This window comes from Nelumbo nucifera, chromosome 3 (assembly GCF_055504915.1).
Source record: "Nelumbo nucifera cultivar China Antique chromosome 3, China Antique-T2T, whole genome shotgun sequence".
Classification (NCBI taxonomy): domain Eukaryota; kingdom Viridiplantae; phylum Streptophyta; class Magnoliopsida; order Proteales; family Nelumbonaceae; genus Nelumbo; species Nelumbo nucifera.
The window spans coordinates 15,830,355-15,847,897 of NC_142651.1; the positions used below are offsets into that span (position 1 = coordinate 15,830,355).

General features: G+C 38.1%; 1 protein-coding gene across 3 annotated transcripts; it reads right to left on the minus strand.

Moving 5' to 3' along the window:
• Positions 1–13,160: 13,160 nt before the first annotated feature.
• LOC148800976 (uncharacterized) lies at positions 13,161–15,518 on the minus strand. Of its 3 annotated transcripts, none has more exons than XR_016084263.1 (4): positions 14,769–15,093; positions 14,503–14,592; positions 14,251–14,407; positions 13,161–13,779 (listed from the first exon to the last, which is right to left on the minus strand). XR_016084263.1 is itself a non-coding variant. In XM_088901635.1 (4 exons), exons 1-4 carry the CDS (start codon positions 15,235–15,237, stop codon positions 13,737–13,739), a joined length of 321 nt encoding a protein of 106 aa, XP_088757761.1. In that variant the 5' UTR covers positions 15,238–15,518; the 3' UTR covers positions 13,161–13,736. The 3 variants fall into 3 exon arrangements, 1 of the variants encoding a protein (XP_088757761.1); XM_088901635.1 differs by lacking the exon at positions 14,769–15,093 and adding an exon at positions 15,207–15,518; XR_016084264.1 differs by lacking the exon at positions 14,503–14,592 and having other exon boundaries at positions 14,769–14,993.
• Positions 15,519–17,543: the final 2,025 nt, after the last annotated feature.

Genomic DNA, 17,543 nt, shown 5'->3' on the forward strand with positions numbered 1-17,543 from the left:
CTACTCATCAGTCATTAGTGTATGAACAAGTTACATAAACAACAAGAATAGCAAATATTCATTTCTTTCTTAGTGCTCCCCAGGGAATTGCCTAAAAGAGCAAAATAAAAAAATCTTGGGAATAATGGTTTTCAGTCAATATGTTTGGGTGAATCTAGCCACAGTCAACTATGGAGCTCAAATATTGAGAAATATATGTTTCCAAAATCAGTGTTTTCTGGGCATAAGCGCGTGGGATTATAACAAAAGATGTAATCACTTCACAAAAAAAAAACAGTAAGAGATTTTGAAAAGATAAGTGACAATGAAAGTAAAAAGTTTAAGTTATATGGTGGACATAGAATAAGCTAAGCGTAGTTGAATGCCATCAATCAATCAATATATCAAAGTAGGCATTCTGTTCTTATGAAGCTTCTGAAGTTTTTCAAAACTTTAGCTTCCTGTGGTTCTAATGTTCTATTTCTAACAAAATGTTGAAATTCATGAAATTAAAAATCGTAAATTCTTGAGGTGCCAATGGGCTAGCCCAGTTGCCTAAAACATTCTTAAAACTCAATCACAAGCAGATAGAGGAAATCTAATTAACAACCATATCAGAGATGACAACAATAATTAAATGAAAATTAAGAAGAAAACAATAGGGAAATAAAAGCAAGACTGCAGGAAGTGGCAAGCAATGAATTGGTGCAGATGGGACATAAAGTGATCTATGCAAGGTGGAGTCATGGGTATGGTCTTACTTAGATTCTAATCTGACGTCAGGAAAAAAAGTTCCCCCTCGTGTAGGGCCCATGTGAATCATTTTTCTGAAAGCAAATACTCAACTTTGCCACTTGGTTAAATTTCTATATTCAGAACATGTAGGAAAACAGATTTTATATTCTGAAAGGAACAAAGCATATTTTAGATGGGTGAGTTGATGAGAGTCGTAAAATTTTGATGATCAAGCTTTGGTGGGGGCGGGGGGCCTCCTCGTTATGATTATTCGAATATACAATGCTTAATAGCAAAGCAGCTTATGAGGACCATACCACAAATACCAATTAAACCAGTACTGATCATTGTGGACATGCAGACCCCAGAGGCCCAGATCCATCTCTTCTTCCTCTTCAATTGGGGATTTATCTTTCTCTCAATTTCTCAGTGGTACTACATCTACATGTAAATATGTAATGTAAGGAAAGGGAACAAACAGATGGCTTCAGACTGATCAGGCAAGGTAAGTTCCCTCATGTCTTAATACTCGCAATGTAAACTAGAAAGGACAGGTTGTTGGCTGATATCTAAAGGGCAGATTGTTCCCTCGTATCAATATATTTGGGTGAATCTTTCCCTTGCTTAGTTCCCTCATTGTGTTCATGGTTATCTATACATAGATTGTTTAAGGGTGTGCCCTACCATACCTTGTACAGTTCCTTCTCCCTTGTACAGTTCCTTGGTGTACAAAGGATCATACGTACCTGTTCTGTTCAGATACACCATCCCATACCAAGGATGGTTTGGAAAAGAAAAGAAAAGAAAAGAAGCTTCTTCTACTACCATCCCGGACCAGGGATGCTCTGCTGCTCCTCTATAAACTCCGCCTAAACCCAAGGGGCCAAGATCAGAATTGATCTAAACTTGGGCATTAATTTAACATCAGAATTGATTACCAAAGAAATAACTCAACATCAGAGTTGGATCAGTGTGGTCCATTGAACAATGGGTGTTACTTTCTACAAGTGGGTCATACCAAGTTGGAAATAAACTACTATTTTGTTCTTAATGTATTACATGCAGTCTCAGCTGCTCTCCAGCAATGATTCAAAGCTCTATATACAAAGGGAATGATTTCTGCAGGAAGGCTCAAGCCCTAAAGCTGTCGCATTCCAATGGGCTCCAGATCTAATCTGTGTCAACCAAGTCCAGATTTCTATAGCTTTGTTTGCCCTAATTGTTATCATACCTATCAGTTCACCCAACTCTATATTAGCTTTGTCTGCCTTAGTTGTGCCATGTGTGTGGCTACAGATCAATTACCATCTACAGATAGCCAGTATTGTTTTTAACTTTTTATTCCCATGTCTATGTAGGAGAAACCATTAGTTCATGCATGTTTCTGTTTCTCAATGCATTAATTGATTTGCTAAAAAAACAAAGAATACAGATCTGTAATTGCATGTCCTTTCATACTGGGAAAGTGATTTCTAATCTGTGGGTCTTGACTATTACCATCCATTGAATAAATTAATAAGGTTGTCTTCCCCCACTAGAACACTTCTTTTCAGATTGCCAATTTGCCATTTCATGAAATCTGGGCCCACAAATGGATTATTTAGAATCTAGTTAATTTATCAAATTGAAATCATATCAAGAAAATATTATGTTTTGTTCTTTAATTAGCTTAGGTTGACCAATTCTCTTGCTTTTTAACCAAACATCGGCGAAGCAGACCCTTAAAGAAGGAAATTGATTGATTTCTTCAATTCCATAATCAAAGGAATATTTATATTCTAGAAATTCAAAAACAAGGTCGAGAAATCAGATTTTAATTTGAAGATTTCCATTTTCTGAAATGGCACAAATCCGAATCAACCATATTAGCAAATACCTCTTAGAATAATTGAACTCAAGCCTGGCTCATACAATAAAATATCAAAATTAATATGAATATCTGCGAAGCTTACCTTAATTTTCAGCTGATCAAATTCATTCAACCATACCAGACTATAAATTAAAGGGCGGTCTACTTTTTAACCATAAATTAATCTCAGGTGCTGCCTAATGACAAAGCTAGCTCAGCGGTCAGCTCAGAGCAGACTGCTGCTTAACTGATAAACCACTTGAAATAAGCATTAACTGTTTAAGTATGCCATTAATGGCAAAATAGTGGATTAGCAGTTTTCAAGGGCCAACCCAAAACCATGGGTACGTCTTAAGCTTCCAGTTCAAGGAGTTGTCTTCCCAACTTCTAAATGGGTGGTTAGGTGCTCACGATCGAAGAAACTCTTAATTGTATTAGTGCAAATTAACTATGAAAACGTCAAACATAAAAAAGAAAAGCAATAAGAACAAGATAAATGATGGCAAAAAAATAACAGCAAAGCAATAAGGAAAATAACAACAATAATTTATACTTAAAAAAATGTATAAATTCCATAAAAATTCGAACACACAAATACCAATAAGGAAAATAATGAAGAGACAAAAATTGATCGAATACCTTAATCGATGCTGCTTTCTTTTAATGCTTATAGGGATGATATTGGTGGTCAATTTAAAAGGGGAAAAAACAGAGTAAGAAGAAAAAGAAGAAGGAGGAGAAGGAGGAGGAGGTATCCATTTTCTATGCGCAGCTTGAGAAGGAAATGAAGAAGAAGAAGAAGAAGACAAAGAGAGAGAGAGAGTTTAGCTTGGTTTCTCTTTGGATCGTTCCTAGCTTTGGGACTTCAACAGGTCGGGATCGATCTCACCGTTACTTTGTACAGAGCGAGAGAGAGAGTCGATTAATTTACCTTGTACAAATTTCAACAGATCGAGATACCTCAGTAGAGATAGAAAGAGAGAGGGGCGGGGTTCCACTGACTTCAATCGAGAGGACTCGAACTCGAACAAAAAAAAAAAAAAGGATGGGGCACGGAAAATTTTCATGCCACAAATTTTTGCCGAGACCCAAATTGCATTATGGGAAGAATGAGTCTTGCGGCCAAAAATGAATATCCAAACACCTACATTTCATTCATTCTTGTCCATTCTTTTTCAGAATCTGCAAGAATTAAAAGAATAGGCCACTGGCAGCGAACCAAACATGGCCTAAGGTGCTCAGTTAGATAAGGGAAAATTTGCTACTTTAGCATCATTTTTTGGCTATGCTATGCATATTAGTGCTATCGCCAGTCGGATGCATCCATTCACTAATCACTGCACACTGTGATTGAACCAATGTGCTATGCATATTGGTGTTCTTAGGTTCCTGGAATGCAGTACTTGCTCTGTTCTACAGAAAGGTATCACTGCCCGAATGATTGAATCAATAAGGAATCCATGACAGTTTAGCTGTCTTTGTCTTTTTCAGCAAACCAACATTCAGTTCCATTTGTTTTCACCTTATTTGCTTTCATCGTGTTTACAAGTGTGTACCTACTTTTAGCGAACTACACCACCCATCCTCCTCCTTTGTTAGGGCAAAAATAATGTGATTTGCATGGTTTTTAAAAACGAACCGGTAACCGAATCGGTCAGGGGTCCGGTTATGGTTTGAATGTTCCGACCATTCGACTCAAATGGCCGGCCCGTTCTAACAAAAAAATTTAAAAATTTAAAAATTTGGAAAACGGTTAACTGTCTGGTTCAGCGGTTTACTGACCAAAATCAACGGTTTTAAAGGAAAAAGTGGTTTTGAAGATAAACGGAACCGATCACCTCCCAGTTTTCCGGTCTGGTTCGGTTTTGAAAACAGTGGTGATTTGCCAAAAAGAAAAGAAAAAAAAACCATAAAGCAAGTGAGTTGATAGGATATGCTAGTCAACCCACTCCAGGGAGCTTTTAACATTGCTCCACCAGAACAGTGCATGATCCTAAAGTTACTGTTTTATTGTTGCCGCTGAAAATCCTTGTTTTCTGTTTCATTATCCAAGGAGGAAGTCCACGGAGAAGAGGATAGGAGAGGAATAGAAGTCTTGACACAATTGAACTAGGTTGGTGATTTGGCCTTTCTACATCTTGCTGAAGAGTTACATCCACTGCATTTTTTTTTCTTGTGATCCCCAGTAAACCATAGAGATGTTAGCAAACTAGTCAAAAAGTAGATCATTTTGTATCTCGAATTTTAAACAAACTGCTGACTGCTGAATGTGATCTCGTTGCGGAACACTCACTGAGATATTTTAAGAGTTCCAAGAAACAATTTGGTTCCAATCTTCTTGAAAATTGCAATGAAAAGCTAAAATGAGGTGATTTAGGATGTGTTTGGGAGTGTTTATATTTAGTGCTTATTGGGCTTATTGCTAACCCAAAAAGCACTTTTCACCCAAAAAAAAAAACTGTTTAGAAGAGGCCAAAATTTTGGAGAAGTCTTTGTCTTTGAAAAAGCTCCACTCCCAAACGCAGTTTTAATATTTTGTCATCCAAAGATGCAATAATGAAAATGATGATGAGATCTGTCAGTCCCAGGGAGAGATGTTCATATAACAGCCCAGTCAGCTACCTACTCATCGAACCATATTTACATATCATCATAAACATGTACTAATCCAAAGTCAAATAGGGAAAAAGACCCCATAACACAAGTGCCTACAAATATACCATGTGGCGGTCCTTACGGCTATGGGTTGTGCGTATGTGTCTGTTTCTTGATTTTTTTAGTTATTGTATTTGGTACCATTGTTGTCTGTACCTGTACCTGAAACATTTTGGGATGATCAAATACAATTTGACATACAACTGTTATTCGAGGCTTGATTACAACGTTTGGTCTAGGTTCATTATAATAGAGAAGAGTGGGGTCTCCTTCACATGTGCAAACTGAAAAGATTTGTCTGTCCAAACAAGGCTGTCCCTTTTCCAGGTGTTAATCACCTTGTTGCAATTTGCGTAAAATATACTTTCTCAATTTCTCATGTTTTTTTTTTCACTTTCACATGGGTTGTGCAGACATATCCGCGCAAACAACCAAAAGATTTTTCCTGGTGTGTGACAGACTTCTAGCTGAGCTTATAAATTGAGTCGGATCCATAGTCTGGATGATACCTGATCAATTTATGCATTCGATTTGGGTATATTTATTTTTTACTTAACCCGCTAAATATGGGTGGGTAATATACATCCAGATTTGATCCCGGGTCAGTCCAACCATTAAAGTAATTATTTGTTATGTTCTTTTTTTTTTCCCGATAAACCTTATTCTTATTTTCTTTCATGACGTATGTATAAACGTGATCCTTTGGATGTATGAGCAGAAAATTTTCTGCTGCACGTGCATGTGTACGTGTATATTGTATTAGAGACATTGTTGTGGACAATTGAGCAATTTAGGGGGTATTTGCCAATGTCAACGATTCTGTTTTTCAAAACAAAAACAAGTGATTGAGGAGATTGTTCCTTTGTGTTGTGCTGTAAGTTGTCATCGTTGCTGGACCCTAGATTTGTGGGCTTTATATGGGCCTACACTTGTGCTATGGGTTACTTTTTGGGCTATCAAAACTGGGGGTATGACTGCTCTTTTATGGCTTTTTAACAGGGGATAGCGCAGGCGCCATGTGCCAGGGGGCAGGGGCAACAGCCAACAAGAAGACAGTGCAATCCTGGGCGGCTGGGCCCCAATAACTTGCGACCTGTTACATGTTGATAGGACAAGGGCCCACCACCAAATCAGTTCTGTCTAAGAACGAAAACTCAAAATGAATTTTAGCCATCATGTATTCGGTGAATTGCTTATAACCTCAGAATTTGATTCATGGTACCCACTATGAAACACAGATGATGGAGAGCGGCAGACGTTGGTTTCCGTTTCTCCTCGACGGGACGACCTCAAATATCAATCACATTGGTTATTAATATCTTCCTATTATTCTGCTCGTTTGGAAGGGCTTTCCTATCACATTCATATGGCGGTTTGTGACTTTGAGACAGCATCTGAATAATCTTTTGGTGAAAAAACGCGGAAAAAAAAAACAAATTTTCGAGTACTACAGACCGGGTTTGAAGCAAAGTGGACTACGCAACCTCAAGAGTGACATGCCAGTGTTTTGTATAAAACTTGGGCCCACGTGAGATCTACATCTCATGCAATTGAACACTGACGTGTTCACTCTTTATAGGTTGCATAGTCTCCTTTTTTTCTGGCTCAGTCTCTGTTCTGGATGCTGGGGGAATCGGGAAGCTAGAAATCAATAATTGTATGGCGCCATTACCGCTCAGTGCTCACCCCCAACAAGTTGTGGATGGGGTGTGAGTTAGGCCGGGTTGAGGTCAACCTTAGCCCAGCCCTACACCTGTTCACGGGCCGGGCTTTTCCTCTTTATAAACAGAAGATATTATGCTCAAGCCTGAGTCTGGTCTGGTTATTGAGCATAGATCTTGAGCCTGAGTCCAACTTTGCATAAAGTCTGAAGCCTGAGCTTGAGCCTGGAGTCTGATTTAAATAAATATTTTATATTATAATTATATATTATATATTATAATATTCTACATATTATAATAATATCTTTTTCACTATTAATTTTACTATTATATAATATATTATGTATTATTAATATATATTGGATTAGGCTTATTTAGGAAAGCCCAAGCCTAGCCTAAAAAATGCCAGGCCCAATGTTTAATGCCTGAGCCTAAGTTCTTAGACTTAAAATTTTGTCCAAGCCTGATTTTGAATGGATCAGGTTGGGCCAGCTTGTCGGGTTATCCGGCCCATGAACAGGTCTACCCCGCCCCAATTGATGAAGCCTCAAACCTAACCCTAGCCCAATCCAACCTTCAACCCTAACCTTAACCCAACCTAAAACCCCTCAACCCTAACCCAACCCAACCTGAAAGTTGATGCAAATTATAAGATCATGTATTAATATAGGGGGTGTATTATAACATGAGTTGAAGATATAGACTGGGGAGTCCAAGAATGAGTAGTTCTTCGAAAAATAATAGCTGCAAGGAAAGGTGAGGCAAGGATTTTGCTTGGAGGGAGCTGTTCTTGGCAGTGGTGGAGAGGAAAAGAGAGGTGGGTAGCTTCTTGGAGCTATAGACATGATCAAATGTAGGTGGAATTCAAGATTGAAGAGTTTTAAGAGAATGAAAAAAAAAAAGAAATAGAGAAAGTTTAATGGAGTATTTTGGCAATTTATTGTTTTCTGTCATCTGAATTAACTGCTGGGGGTATTTGTCCCAATGTAAAAGTTTAGGAGGTCTTTGTCACAGAAAAAGTACAAGGGGTTTTGCCACTAACCCCAAGGGAGTCTTTGTAATTTACCCTTTTTTTGTTGCTAGTTCCAAAAATAAATCAAAACTATCTTATTTGAAAATAAATTATTTCTTAAAAAAATATATTTTCATTTAATTATTCAACATCATATTCCATAAAAAATTGTTTTTGTTTTAAAAATCAATATTTTATTAATTCTAAAAACATGTATTATTTTTTTTTTGAAATAAATCCCTTTTGAAAATAAAAACAGAGTTAAAGAACATTTTCTGTTTTTCTTTCCTGATGTAGCGATTTCAAAAATAAATGAAAACAAGCCCAAGTCAAGACGATGAAGGTAAGGTGAGAGACTTTGCTGAGGCAACAAGATGAGAAACCGTACAAAAGGCTAACAGTATATGAAGTAAACAGTGAAAAGAGATGGTAGTCACTAGTCAGGTAGTGTTGACCTCTGAGGGCACTTTTCGTCGAACTCACATCGTTGCATCCACCAATAAGAGGAGAACGCGTCGTATAAAGATGTTAGATGCATTTCAATTAACAGAGTCCAAACTTTAACGGGCGTCTTGACTCCTAAAATTTTTAAATTTTGTTTAAACCGCCCGACTGGACTCTCGACCTGTTTCCCTTTTTCTCTCTCTCTAACTCGCTCTCTCACAAGTCACAACCTCCGTTCTTCAAACTCACGAGTTTCCACCGTCACTGGTTGCATCACCTTTGTTCGATCCCCCCTAGTTTCTCTCTCTCTCTCGTTTCTTCTTCTTCTCTCTTGCTCCGAATCAACAACTCAACCCTCCAATCGGTGCCTTCGCTGCAACCTTCACCGCCACTGCAACTGATGATTACAATTGCTACCACCGTCGTTCTCAAAGCACAGGACAAAAATTGAACTCTCCCCCTAGATTTCACTTGTACCTGACTTTATAACTCTGTCGTTGAATGAAATCCATTTACTTAACCAAAAAAAATCACAAATGGATCCACTTAAGTCACAAGCCACAAATCACTATTGTAGCAGAAATGAACTATCAATAACAACATCAATTGAGTAAGTCTTTTTTCTGAGAAACACTTATGACTTGACTGGTTAAGTGCATTTACCCATGTTCTTTTATTTCTTATGAAAAAAAGTTCATAAAGGCAATGACCATTTTAGTCATAAAAATTCATTATTAAAATGGGGCATTTTTGTCCCATTCAAGTATTAACAAAGTTATTTAACCATCTAGGAGATGGGTATCACTTACCTGAGTAAGTGGTATCTAGGAAAATAAACTTTCCCTAGTCCCACATAAATCTGAAAAAAGAACATGTGATTCTTGGTCAATGGGAATTAAAATCCCATTGATCAATTTTCCCCTTCTCAAAATCCGAAAAAAGAAAACCCCCTAAGTATCATTCAATGAGAATTGATCAAGTTGCCAAGAAATCTATTTTAAGCCAAATACCAATGACTAATTTTTGTTGTTTTGTGATTTAAAGGTCATCAAGATTTTGCCACCTCATGTGGCTACTATTGAATAAGATGTAGTAATATGATGGAACTTGTGGCAATCGATATGTTAACACTAGAATGTTATAGGATCTGGTTCATGTTTCATTTTCTCCTAGAAGAAAAAAAGAGTAATAGGATGTAGATGAAATATTATTTCATTTCTCGGGAAAAAAAATGTTTGAATTGAAACGAAAACACTGATAAAAGCATGCTTTTCTTTCTTTTTTTTGACTCAAAGAGTCATCATGCTGAGTTAAAAAAATAAATGAAAAACTTTTGCTCAATCTTCAAGCTGGCCTTTTCTTCTTTCTTTTTTTGGTAGATTCAAGTCTGCCTTGTTAGTTTACTGATATAATCACCTCCCCACTTGTAGGGATTTGAATTTACTTCTATTTGTTCAATGGAATCCTACTTATCATCAAAGAATTGGAATGAATGTTCTTGCAACATTGAATCCACACTATATATTGATAAAAGGAACAATTGAAACTGAGTTGCAACAATAGAGAGAGAGAGAGATTCAATCTTCAGGGCTATTTTTGTTTGAAGTTACAAGGTTATGGTTACAAAATGAATATGGCATCCATACATGATTTACCTTCCTGATTCATTAAAAATGGAAAAAAAAAAAACTACTCTACAATTAACCTGTGATATCATTTTTCATTCAATAACACAAATCAAAGAATGTCCTAAGCACGTTTTTCCCCCAATATGGACGTGTATATGTGCAGTTTTTTCTCTGTACCTATACTAACATGAACCAATGACATGTGATTAGAAACAACCTCCTTTCTACATCAACCTTCAATTGTAATACAAGTCTTAATAGGCTTCAGTTTGATTCCCACGCTATCTGGAGATAGAAGCTTTGGAGCTATGTATGAATGGCTGGAGAGTCTAATAGGATTTGAGCCTTGACTTGGCAATGATGCAGCAGAGAGCTGCCTATGGTATCCAAAACCCATCAGAAAGAATTCAATAGGGACAAACATGACATATGGGTGCTCCTCTGTTACTAATGAACTACACGGGCTTCAACCTGCACAATATGCCATTAGTATCACTACATGTAGACCGGTGGCAACAACGGTGGAGGTTGTAGTGTTGGTGCCGGTTGGAGGGTGGGATAGAGAGGAAAAGAGAGAGTATAGAAAAAACCGAGATTGAAAGTAGTGTACCGATGACGGAACTGGTGACGGTGGTAGCTCGTGAGGTTGAAGAAGAGAGGTAAGGAGAGAGGAGGTACGAACAGGAGAGAGAGAGAATGAGAGAGAGGAACAGGTCGAGAGTCTGGTCAAAAGGAGATTGGGCGGGTTTAACAAAATTTAAAAGTTTTTGAAGTTCGCCCGTTAAAGTCTAGACTCCATTAGTTGAAATGCATCTAGCATCCTGTAGAAAAACTTTTTGCATCGTGGATACAGACGATGTGAGTTCCTTTTCATAGGTGGCAAGGTGAGAAACTGAGAGGTAAGAGTGGCACAATAATGTGAGAGGACGAGGTGAGCGCGGCAACCTCTGAATTCTGACGCTTAAATTAGCATCAAGTTTATAAGAAACGACAAGAAACCAATAAGAGGAGAGCGGTTGAAAATAAAAGAAGGGAAAGTTTCCCCATCAGTATCATGTACTTTGGCTCGAGTGACCAATCTGAACTTTCAAAATGTGACAATCTAGTACGTGCCCTTAATTAGTTCCTTAATCAACGGTTAAGTGACATTTGAAAAGTCAAAAATGCCTTTCAAATGCTATCTAAATCTTTTTATCAGCCATCGTTAACAAAAAAAAATGAACAGTCCCAAATCCAAGATTGAAAAAATCGTTACGTATCGGCAAATACGTATCATTATGAGACCCCTTTGATACGCCCCTACAGTGGGTGTATTGGGGGTTGGACCGGTTCAGGGGGGGGGAGGAGTCCTAAATCAACCCCCCTGAACTGGTTTTAGAAAAAAATAAAAAAAAAAGTAAAAAAAAAAACAATATCGATTCACCTGATATGCCTCTATCAACGTATCGATATTTTGAACCTCGCCCAAATCCTAACCTCTTCTATTCAAAAAAGTTGGTGACTGTTTAGAAGAATCTAGATTTGGGGACTTGATGAGGGCGGATTTGGCCCTCCAATGACATAGTGACACCTGACACCTCTTGACAACTAGACAGCTCGAGTTCACCACTTACAGGCAGCTCGGCATCATTGCAACACACAGGCAACTCGCCATCATGTAGCCTGGCACCTCAGAACAACTAGGCGACACCCAGGACCACTTTGACAACAACTTGCCTTTGCTAAGTTGATGGTGTCCCACCAGGCATGGCCTGGCCCTAGCACGAGCTGACAGCCTGGCCCTAGCGCGACCTGGCCCTAGCACGAGTTGGTAGCCTGGCCCTAGCATGAGCTGACAATTTGGCCCTAGCACGAACTAGCAACTTGGCCCTAACACGAGTTGGCAACTTGGCCTTGGTGCGACTTGGCCCTAGCACAAGCTGGCAGCCTAGCCTTGGCACGAGCTGGTAGCCTGGCCCTGGCACGAGCTAGCGGCCTGGGCCACACGCCGACCTGACAACCTCGAGGAACACACCACCGTACCCCGCATTTTACGGGATTGTGACTTGTAACGGCTATATTAGCTCACCCACTCCCCGAGTCAGGCGAAAATGGGCAACCTTACCAGTTGGTGGCTTTATGCCCACCTAACACGAAAGCAGGTCCCATCACAGCTAGGATCCAGGAACTGCTCCACCTAATCCACGAGGACTCCAGTATATAAAGACCTCACCCCCTAGGGGCGAAGGAGAGATGCGAAAAAAGGATGGTAACCCCTGCTCTCTAACTCTCTCATTCTCTTATATCAATTTTCAACTCACTACTGTGTGCTAACTTAGCCATCGGAGTAACCTCACCGGGTGAACACCCTTGGGTTCTCTGATTTAGTTCTCACTGGTCCCTCAGCTCCCGCCGCTTACAAAGATGAGTAGATCACCCCCAGGCAGCTCATCAAGGTAGCTCACCTCCAGGCAGCTCATCAAGGTAGCTCACCTCTAGGCAGCTCATCAATGTAGCTCACCTCCAAGCAGCTCATCAAGGTAGCTCACCTCCAGGCAGCTCGCCACCAGGGAGCTCCACTTCAGCCTATGAGTCACCGACCACATGGGAGCAGACGAGATGACGAGGTACTTAGTCAAAAAATTAACACATCACGAAAAAATGATACGTGACCGGAACCGGTTACATCAGGACTGTTTATTTTTTTATCAATGTTTGGATGGTTGATAAAGAGAATTAGATGCATTTCTAGGGCATTTTTTACTTTTCAAATGTCAGTTAACGACTGATTAATGGACTGCTTAATGACAAGTACTAGATTGTCACATTTTAAAAGTTTGAGTCTGTTCATCATAGATAGGGTAGCGCTACAGGTCAACCAACCCTTAATGCTTTCCTCTTGAATCTGTTTATCATAGAAAACTGCTTTAGCCTTGACTTGACAACATCTCCAAGAGGAACAATTGGAGATTTTTTAGCATTTTGGGGCCAAGGATGTTCTGTAAGGGAGGAAGAATATAGGCATCAGATCCTAATTGTCTAGTGTTCAATAATTCATCTAAATGTCAGAAGTCTGATCATCATACTAAGCAGAATGATAAACCAAGTGCAAGCTGCAAGTTACTTATGCTGATTCAATAAGCAGAAATGATAATCTTGCGGGTAGTATTCATGAAATCAACTGGCTCAGCAAAACAGAACCAGGAAAGAATATAATAACAAAAACAATCAACTGCAAGTATATTCAAATCAGCGATACTCTTGCAAGTCCATAACAAAATGATAATGGCACAAGTAAGAGTAATACTATCAGATGAAAACTGCTCTTGGTGGAAATGAAATCCAAGTCTATGCTGTCACCACTCAGATATCAATACAAATTTCTGCATGTGTTCTCTTCAAAGGATGTACATTTCTTTAGAAAGTCTATATAGACACCCTCCCATTCTGACATGGGCATAGAGCTTGCCTTCTATTTGGGCAAGACAGTTTTAGGCATGGAACCTATGGCCTGGCCGTCTGGGGCATCATAACCCCTGAGAAATATGCTCCGGATGTTTTCCAAATAACCAAATCAGTACATGTAAGTTTCTAAGGAGTGTGCCTTGAGTTGTGTTTTTCAAGAAGTTGATTTGCATTATTACATGTTCAACATGTACAGTAGCACAAAAGAAGTAGGAAAATACCAAGCACTTGCTTCGCAGTCAAGCTAAGTTTTGGGTCAGGCTCTAACATCTGTCGAACCAAATTCTTTGCACTCTCTGAATCATTTGGCCCTGGATCCCGTTTAAAATCTATAAGACCACGAAGAATGGCCTGCGCAACCCCTTGCTCAAACTGCATTTTATAAGAGAGCATGTCAACTTGTAGAAAAAGATCTAAATGTTAAGTTCAAAACACAATTAAAGACAGGAAGATGATAAAACGCGGATCTAAATATTAATTGTTCTAAATATCAGTCTGATTCCAACATGTGTCCAAGAGTTTGACTGGGCAAGACAAGAAAACGTGGATTTATGGCATGTCTATGGAAACGTAAAATACTATTAAAATTGTTAATATTTTTTGAACTTAACAACAATGGACGAACCCTCCATCGTTAAACCCTAACAAAGAAGAAAAAATACCCACAAAAACCCTCAAAAATCAATTTCAGGTTAGCTAAAAACTTCAATAACAAAGAAGAGATCGATTGAGATGAAATTTGTGGGTGGACAAAGAAGCCGGAACAGAAACCATCCACCCCAGCCTAGACTTTTTCCGTGGTACCTGTTGCATTTCCAGCAGTCGCAGTTTCAAATCCCTTACCAGGTGAGCGGCTTTTCTTCTCCCGAAACTCTGCTTGAACTCAAACGTCTCCTTCCTTGTTGTGTGTTCTCTGGTGAGAAGATGGTATTATTAGCTCTTGCAGCAGATATCAATAGAGAACCCAACCAAAGCCCGGCGTCGCCACTGCCTCCACCACCTGCAAAACATGAGAGAACGATGATCAGAAAACTTAAAACACTAATCGAGAGTGGTGAAGTGGAAGAACTACAACGAAAAGGGTACAACCCCTACCAGAAACCCTAATAAAACAATAACTGAGGTCTTGGAAGATGAAGCGGGGGAGAATCGTGTGAAAAACCATCAAAACCCTAATTGCAAAACCTGCAAAGAAAAAGAGTTAGGGTTTCTTGCCATGATTTCGAGAGATACAGAGAGGGAGAGGGACTCGGACGAGAGAGTGAGAGAAGAGGGAAGAAGGGGAAAAAGACGTGTGAAGAGAAGGCCCATCCCACTGTTTTCACACGAAAAAAATGATGCAGAGGACTGTTTGTGGGGACCTATCAATAACTGTTTATCTTCTTTTTCTTGCCATTTTTTCACCAGAGCCGTTGCCTCCGGTAACGTTGTTGGACGTGGTCGGAGGGAGAGGTGGCGGCGGCGTTGGTGATTTCTCTGTCTAACGCCGCTACATTCGCTTCCTCCTCCGGCAACGTTGCCGGAGATGAGTGGAAATAGAGGTAACGGCGGGCGGCGACTGTAAGAAGAAGATGAACAGTATTTTTGTCTTTTATTAAATTATTTTTAAAAAATTAACCCATTTTTTAAATTTTTTAAATATATTATTTTTATTAATATTAAACCTCAAAAATTACCTTCTATACTACAAACCTTTTTTTTATAAACGACACACTAAACATCCCCATAATTTTCCACATCAGAGCATAATGCGTTACCAAAAATGGACAAATGATATTGATGACAGAAGTGAGACTCACACAATGTCAACATTCGGTGCTTTCTTTCCATCTCTCACTCATTCACGGTCACATGCACACAGAGTCACAGACAAACAAAGCACAAGTAAATAAGCATGTTTTTGTCTCTGTCTAGTTTTTTTTGGTATTGCTGTCTAGCCTCGAGTGCCAATGCAAAAGCATATTTCAATAGGGTTGTTAACTTAACATCTATTTGCATCTTTTTGTTTACGCATTAACTAACTGAATCACCAAATCATAATAATTTCATAAAGAAAAAGGACACAAGCCCAGTGGACCGCTGTGGACGCCACTAATGGGCACTGTCATCTGTTCGGTGCTCCTGCTTCCTTTTTTTTCCATTAATCTTATTCTTTAATTTTATTTAATTAATTCATTAAACTTAATGAAGTTAATTTTAGGTCATGTTTGGAATTTGCTTAAAAATAAGTATTTATTTAGATTAAGATTAGACTATTAAGCACTTATCGGTGTTTGGGAAATAAATTTTAAATAAGTACTTATTTTAAAAAATAAGAGCTTTTTTCAATTCAAATTTTTAGTTTCTATAAAAGTATTTTTATCAAAGCACTTTTACAAAAATAGTTTTATAAAAGTACTTGTATGAAATAACTTTTATGTAAGTACTTTTATAAAAGCACTTTCATAAAAGTATTTTCGTAAAAGTACTTTCATAAAAATACTTTCATAAAAGTACTTTCATAAAAGTGTTTTCGTATAATTTGAAAGAAAATTAAGGATAAAGTAGTCCCAAATGTTTATTTAAATGCTTATCGGAGAAAAAGACTCAAACACCCAATATAAAATAAGCACTTAAAAAAACATTGAATACCAAATGCAAATAAATACTAATTCGAATAATCATTTGTTATTAAACACTTATTCAATAATCGCTTATTTTTAACTTAAGTACTCCCAAATATGGCGTTACTTAAATTACTTACTTTACTTAATTCATTCATTTAATTTATTTATATTTATTCTTTATATCTTCAATCTTCAATCATCATATTGAATATTGAATATCGATTCATAACAAGGTGCATCCATCGCATCGCAGAAGACTATATTAATCCCATGAATGAAAAAGAAAAGAATCTCATAAATGAAAAAGAAAAGGCACTTCCCATCTCTCACTCATGTAAGCCCGGTGGACGCTACTAATAGACGCTGCTGCCTCTCCTCTCTAGGCTCTAGCTCCCCATAAAAATAATAGTGGACGCATTTTAATTTGCCATTGGGTCCAATGATGTCTTCCTTGGACACAAGGGCCCATGAATATTAATTATTAGGGATAAAAATGTACTAATGATTTGGTTGCTGAGAACTGAAGTAGATAAAGATGAGGGTATTTTTGTCAATTTACTTGGTTCATCATTGAAATGGAATCATGTATTGCATTGCATTATTATTGGTTTGGTTGAGATTCTAATAATAATTCCTTTCTCCAAACAGATGAATATTGTCTAAGTAGTAGCGGTAGTTGCTGATTGACGCTTGTTAATTAATTAGAATATGTATAATATATGTGATTGAAACCTGAGGCTAGTGGAGTAGTAGATATGTCCACGTCAACCGAGTCACATACACATTCACCCACAGACACCAAACAAAGACACGTCCAAAAAGGAAAGAGATTTGAAGTCTTGATTTGAGCACACGTAGAATAGACATCCAGATATAAAACTGTCCTTCCAAAAATCCGATGGGCCATTTACCAGATTTTTACATTAATAGAAGCAAAAAAGTAGCGGTCCAATTAATCAAATCAACCACTTGCGATTTTTGTTCTTTAAAACTTGTTTGTGTCCCTCTTGAATGGGATCGGATCTGCTCCTCACTCTATCGTTTATTGGGAACATCTCCCGTTTTTATTAGTTATTATTTATGGAAGATGTTTTCGAAGCATGGTCGCATGTGAAACACTCATTTGTGAGGAACAGATCCTGTCACTCTTGAATGCAAGTGGCTTTAGTATCAGAACCCACAAAAAACATGTCATCATCAGTCCGCATATTCTTTTTTTTTTTAATTTATATTTATGGGTACATCACTCGCATATTCAACTCAAAATTTTGGAACGGGGAATCAATGGGTGCAAATTTGGGTTTATTCTCACCTAACCGAAGCCAAACAATCAAATTGTGCCCATACCCCATGGTATACCAAATCAAAGATCCTCTCTCAATAAATTCTCTTTTTTAGGCAAGATGGGGAAAGCACTAACAAAGTATAGGGGTTTGAGGAAAAAGTTTTAAGTAATTGGAATTGTAAGATAGAATTTTAAAATATAGATTTTTATTAAAATGCAAAGAAAAAAGTATATATTAGGGATGG

What these genes read in the sequence shown, in the direction of transcription:
- LOC148800976 (XM_088901635.1), bottom strand. Translation starts at nt 15,237, where the DNA reads ATGGAAAGAAAGCACCGAATGTTGACATTGT. An exon ending in TTGTTTTATTAGGGTTTCTG is followed by an intron (nt 14,408 to 14,502) that starts GTAGGGGTTGTA and finishes CATGTTTTGCAG; the next exon opens with GTGGTGGAGGCAGTGGCGAC. An exon ending in GAAGAAAAGCCGCTCACCTG is followed by an intron (nt 13,780 to 14,250) that starts GTAAGGGATTTG and finishes TATAAAATGCAG; the next exon opens with TTTGAGCAAGGGGTTGCGCA.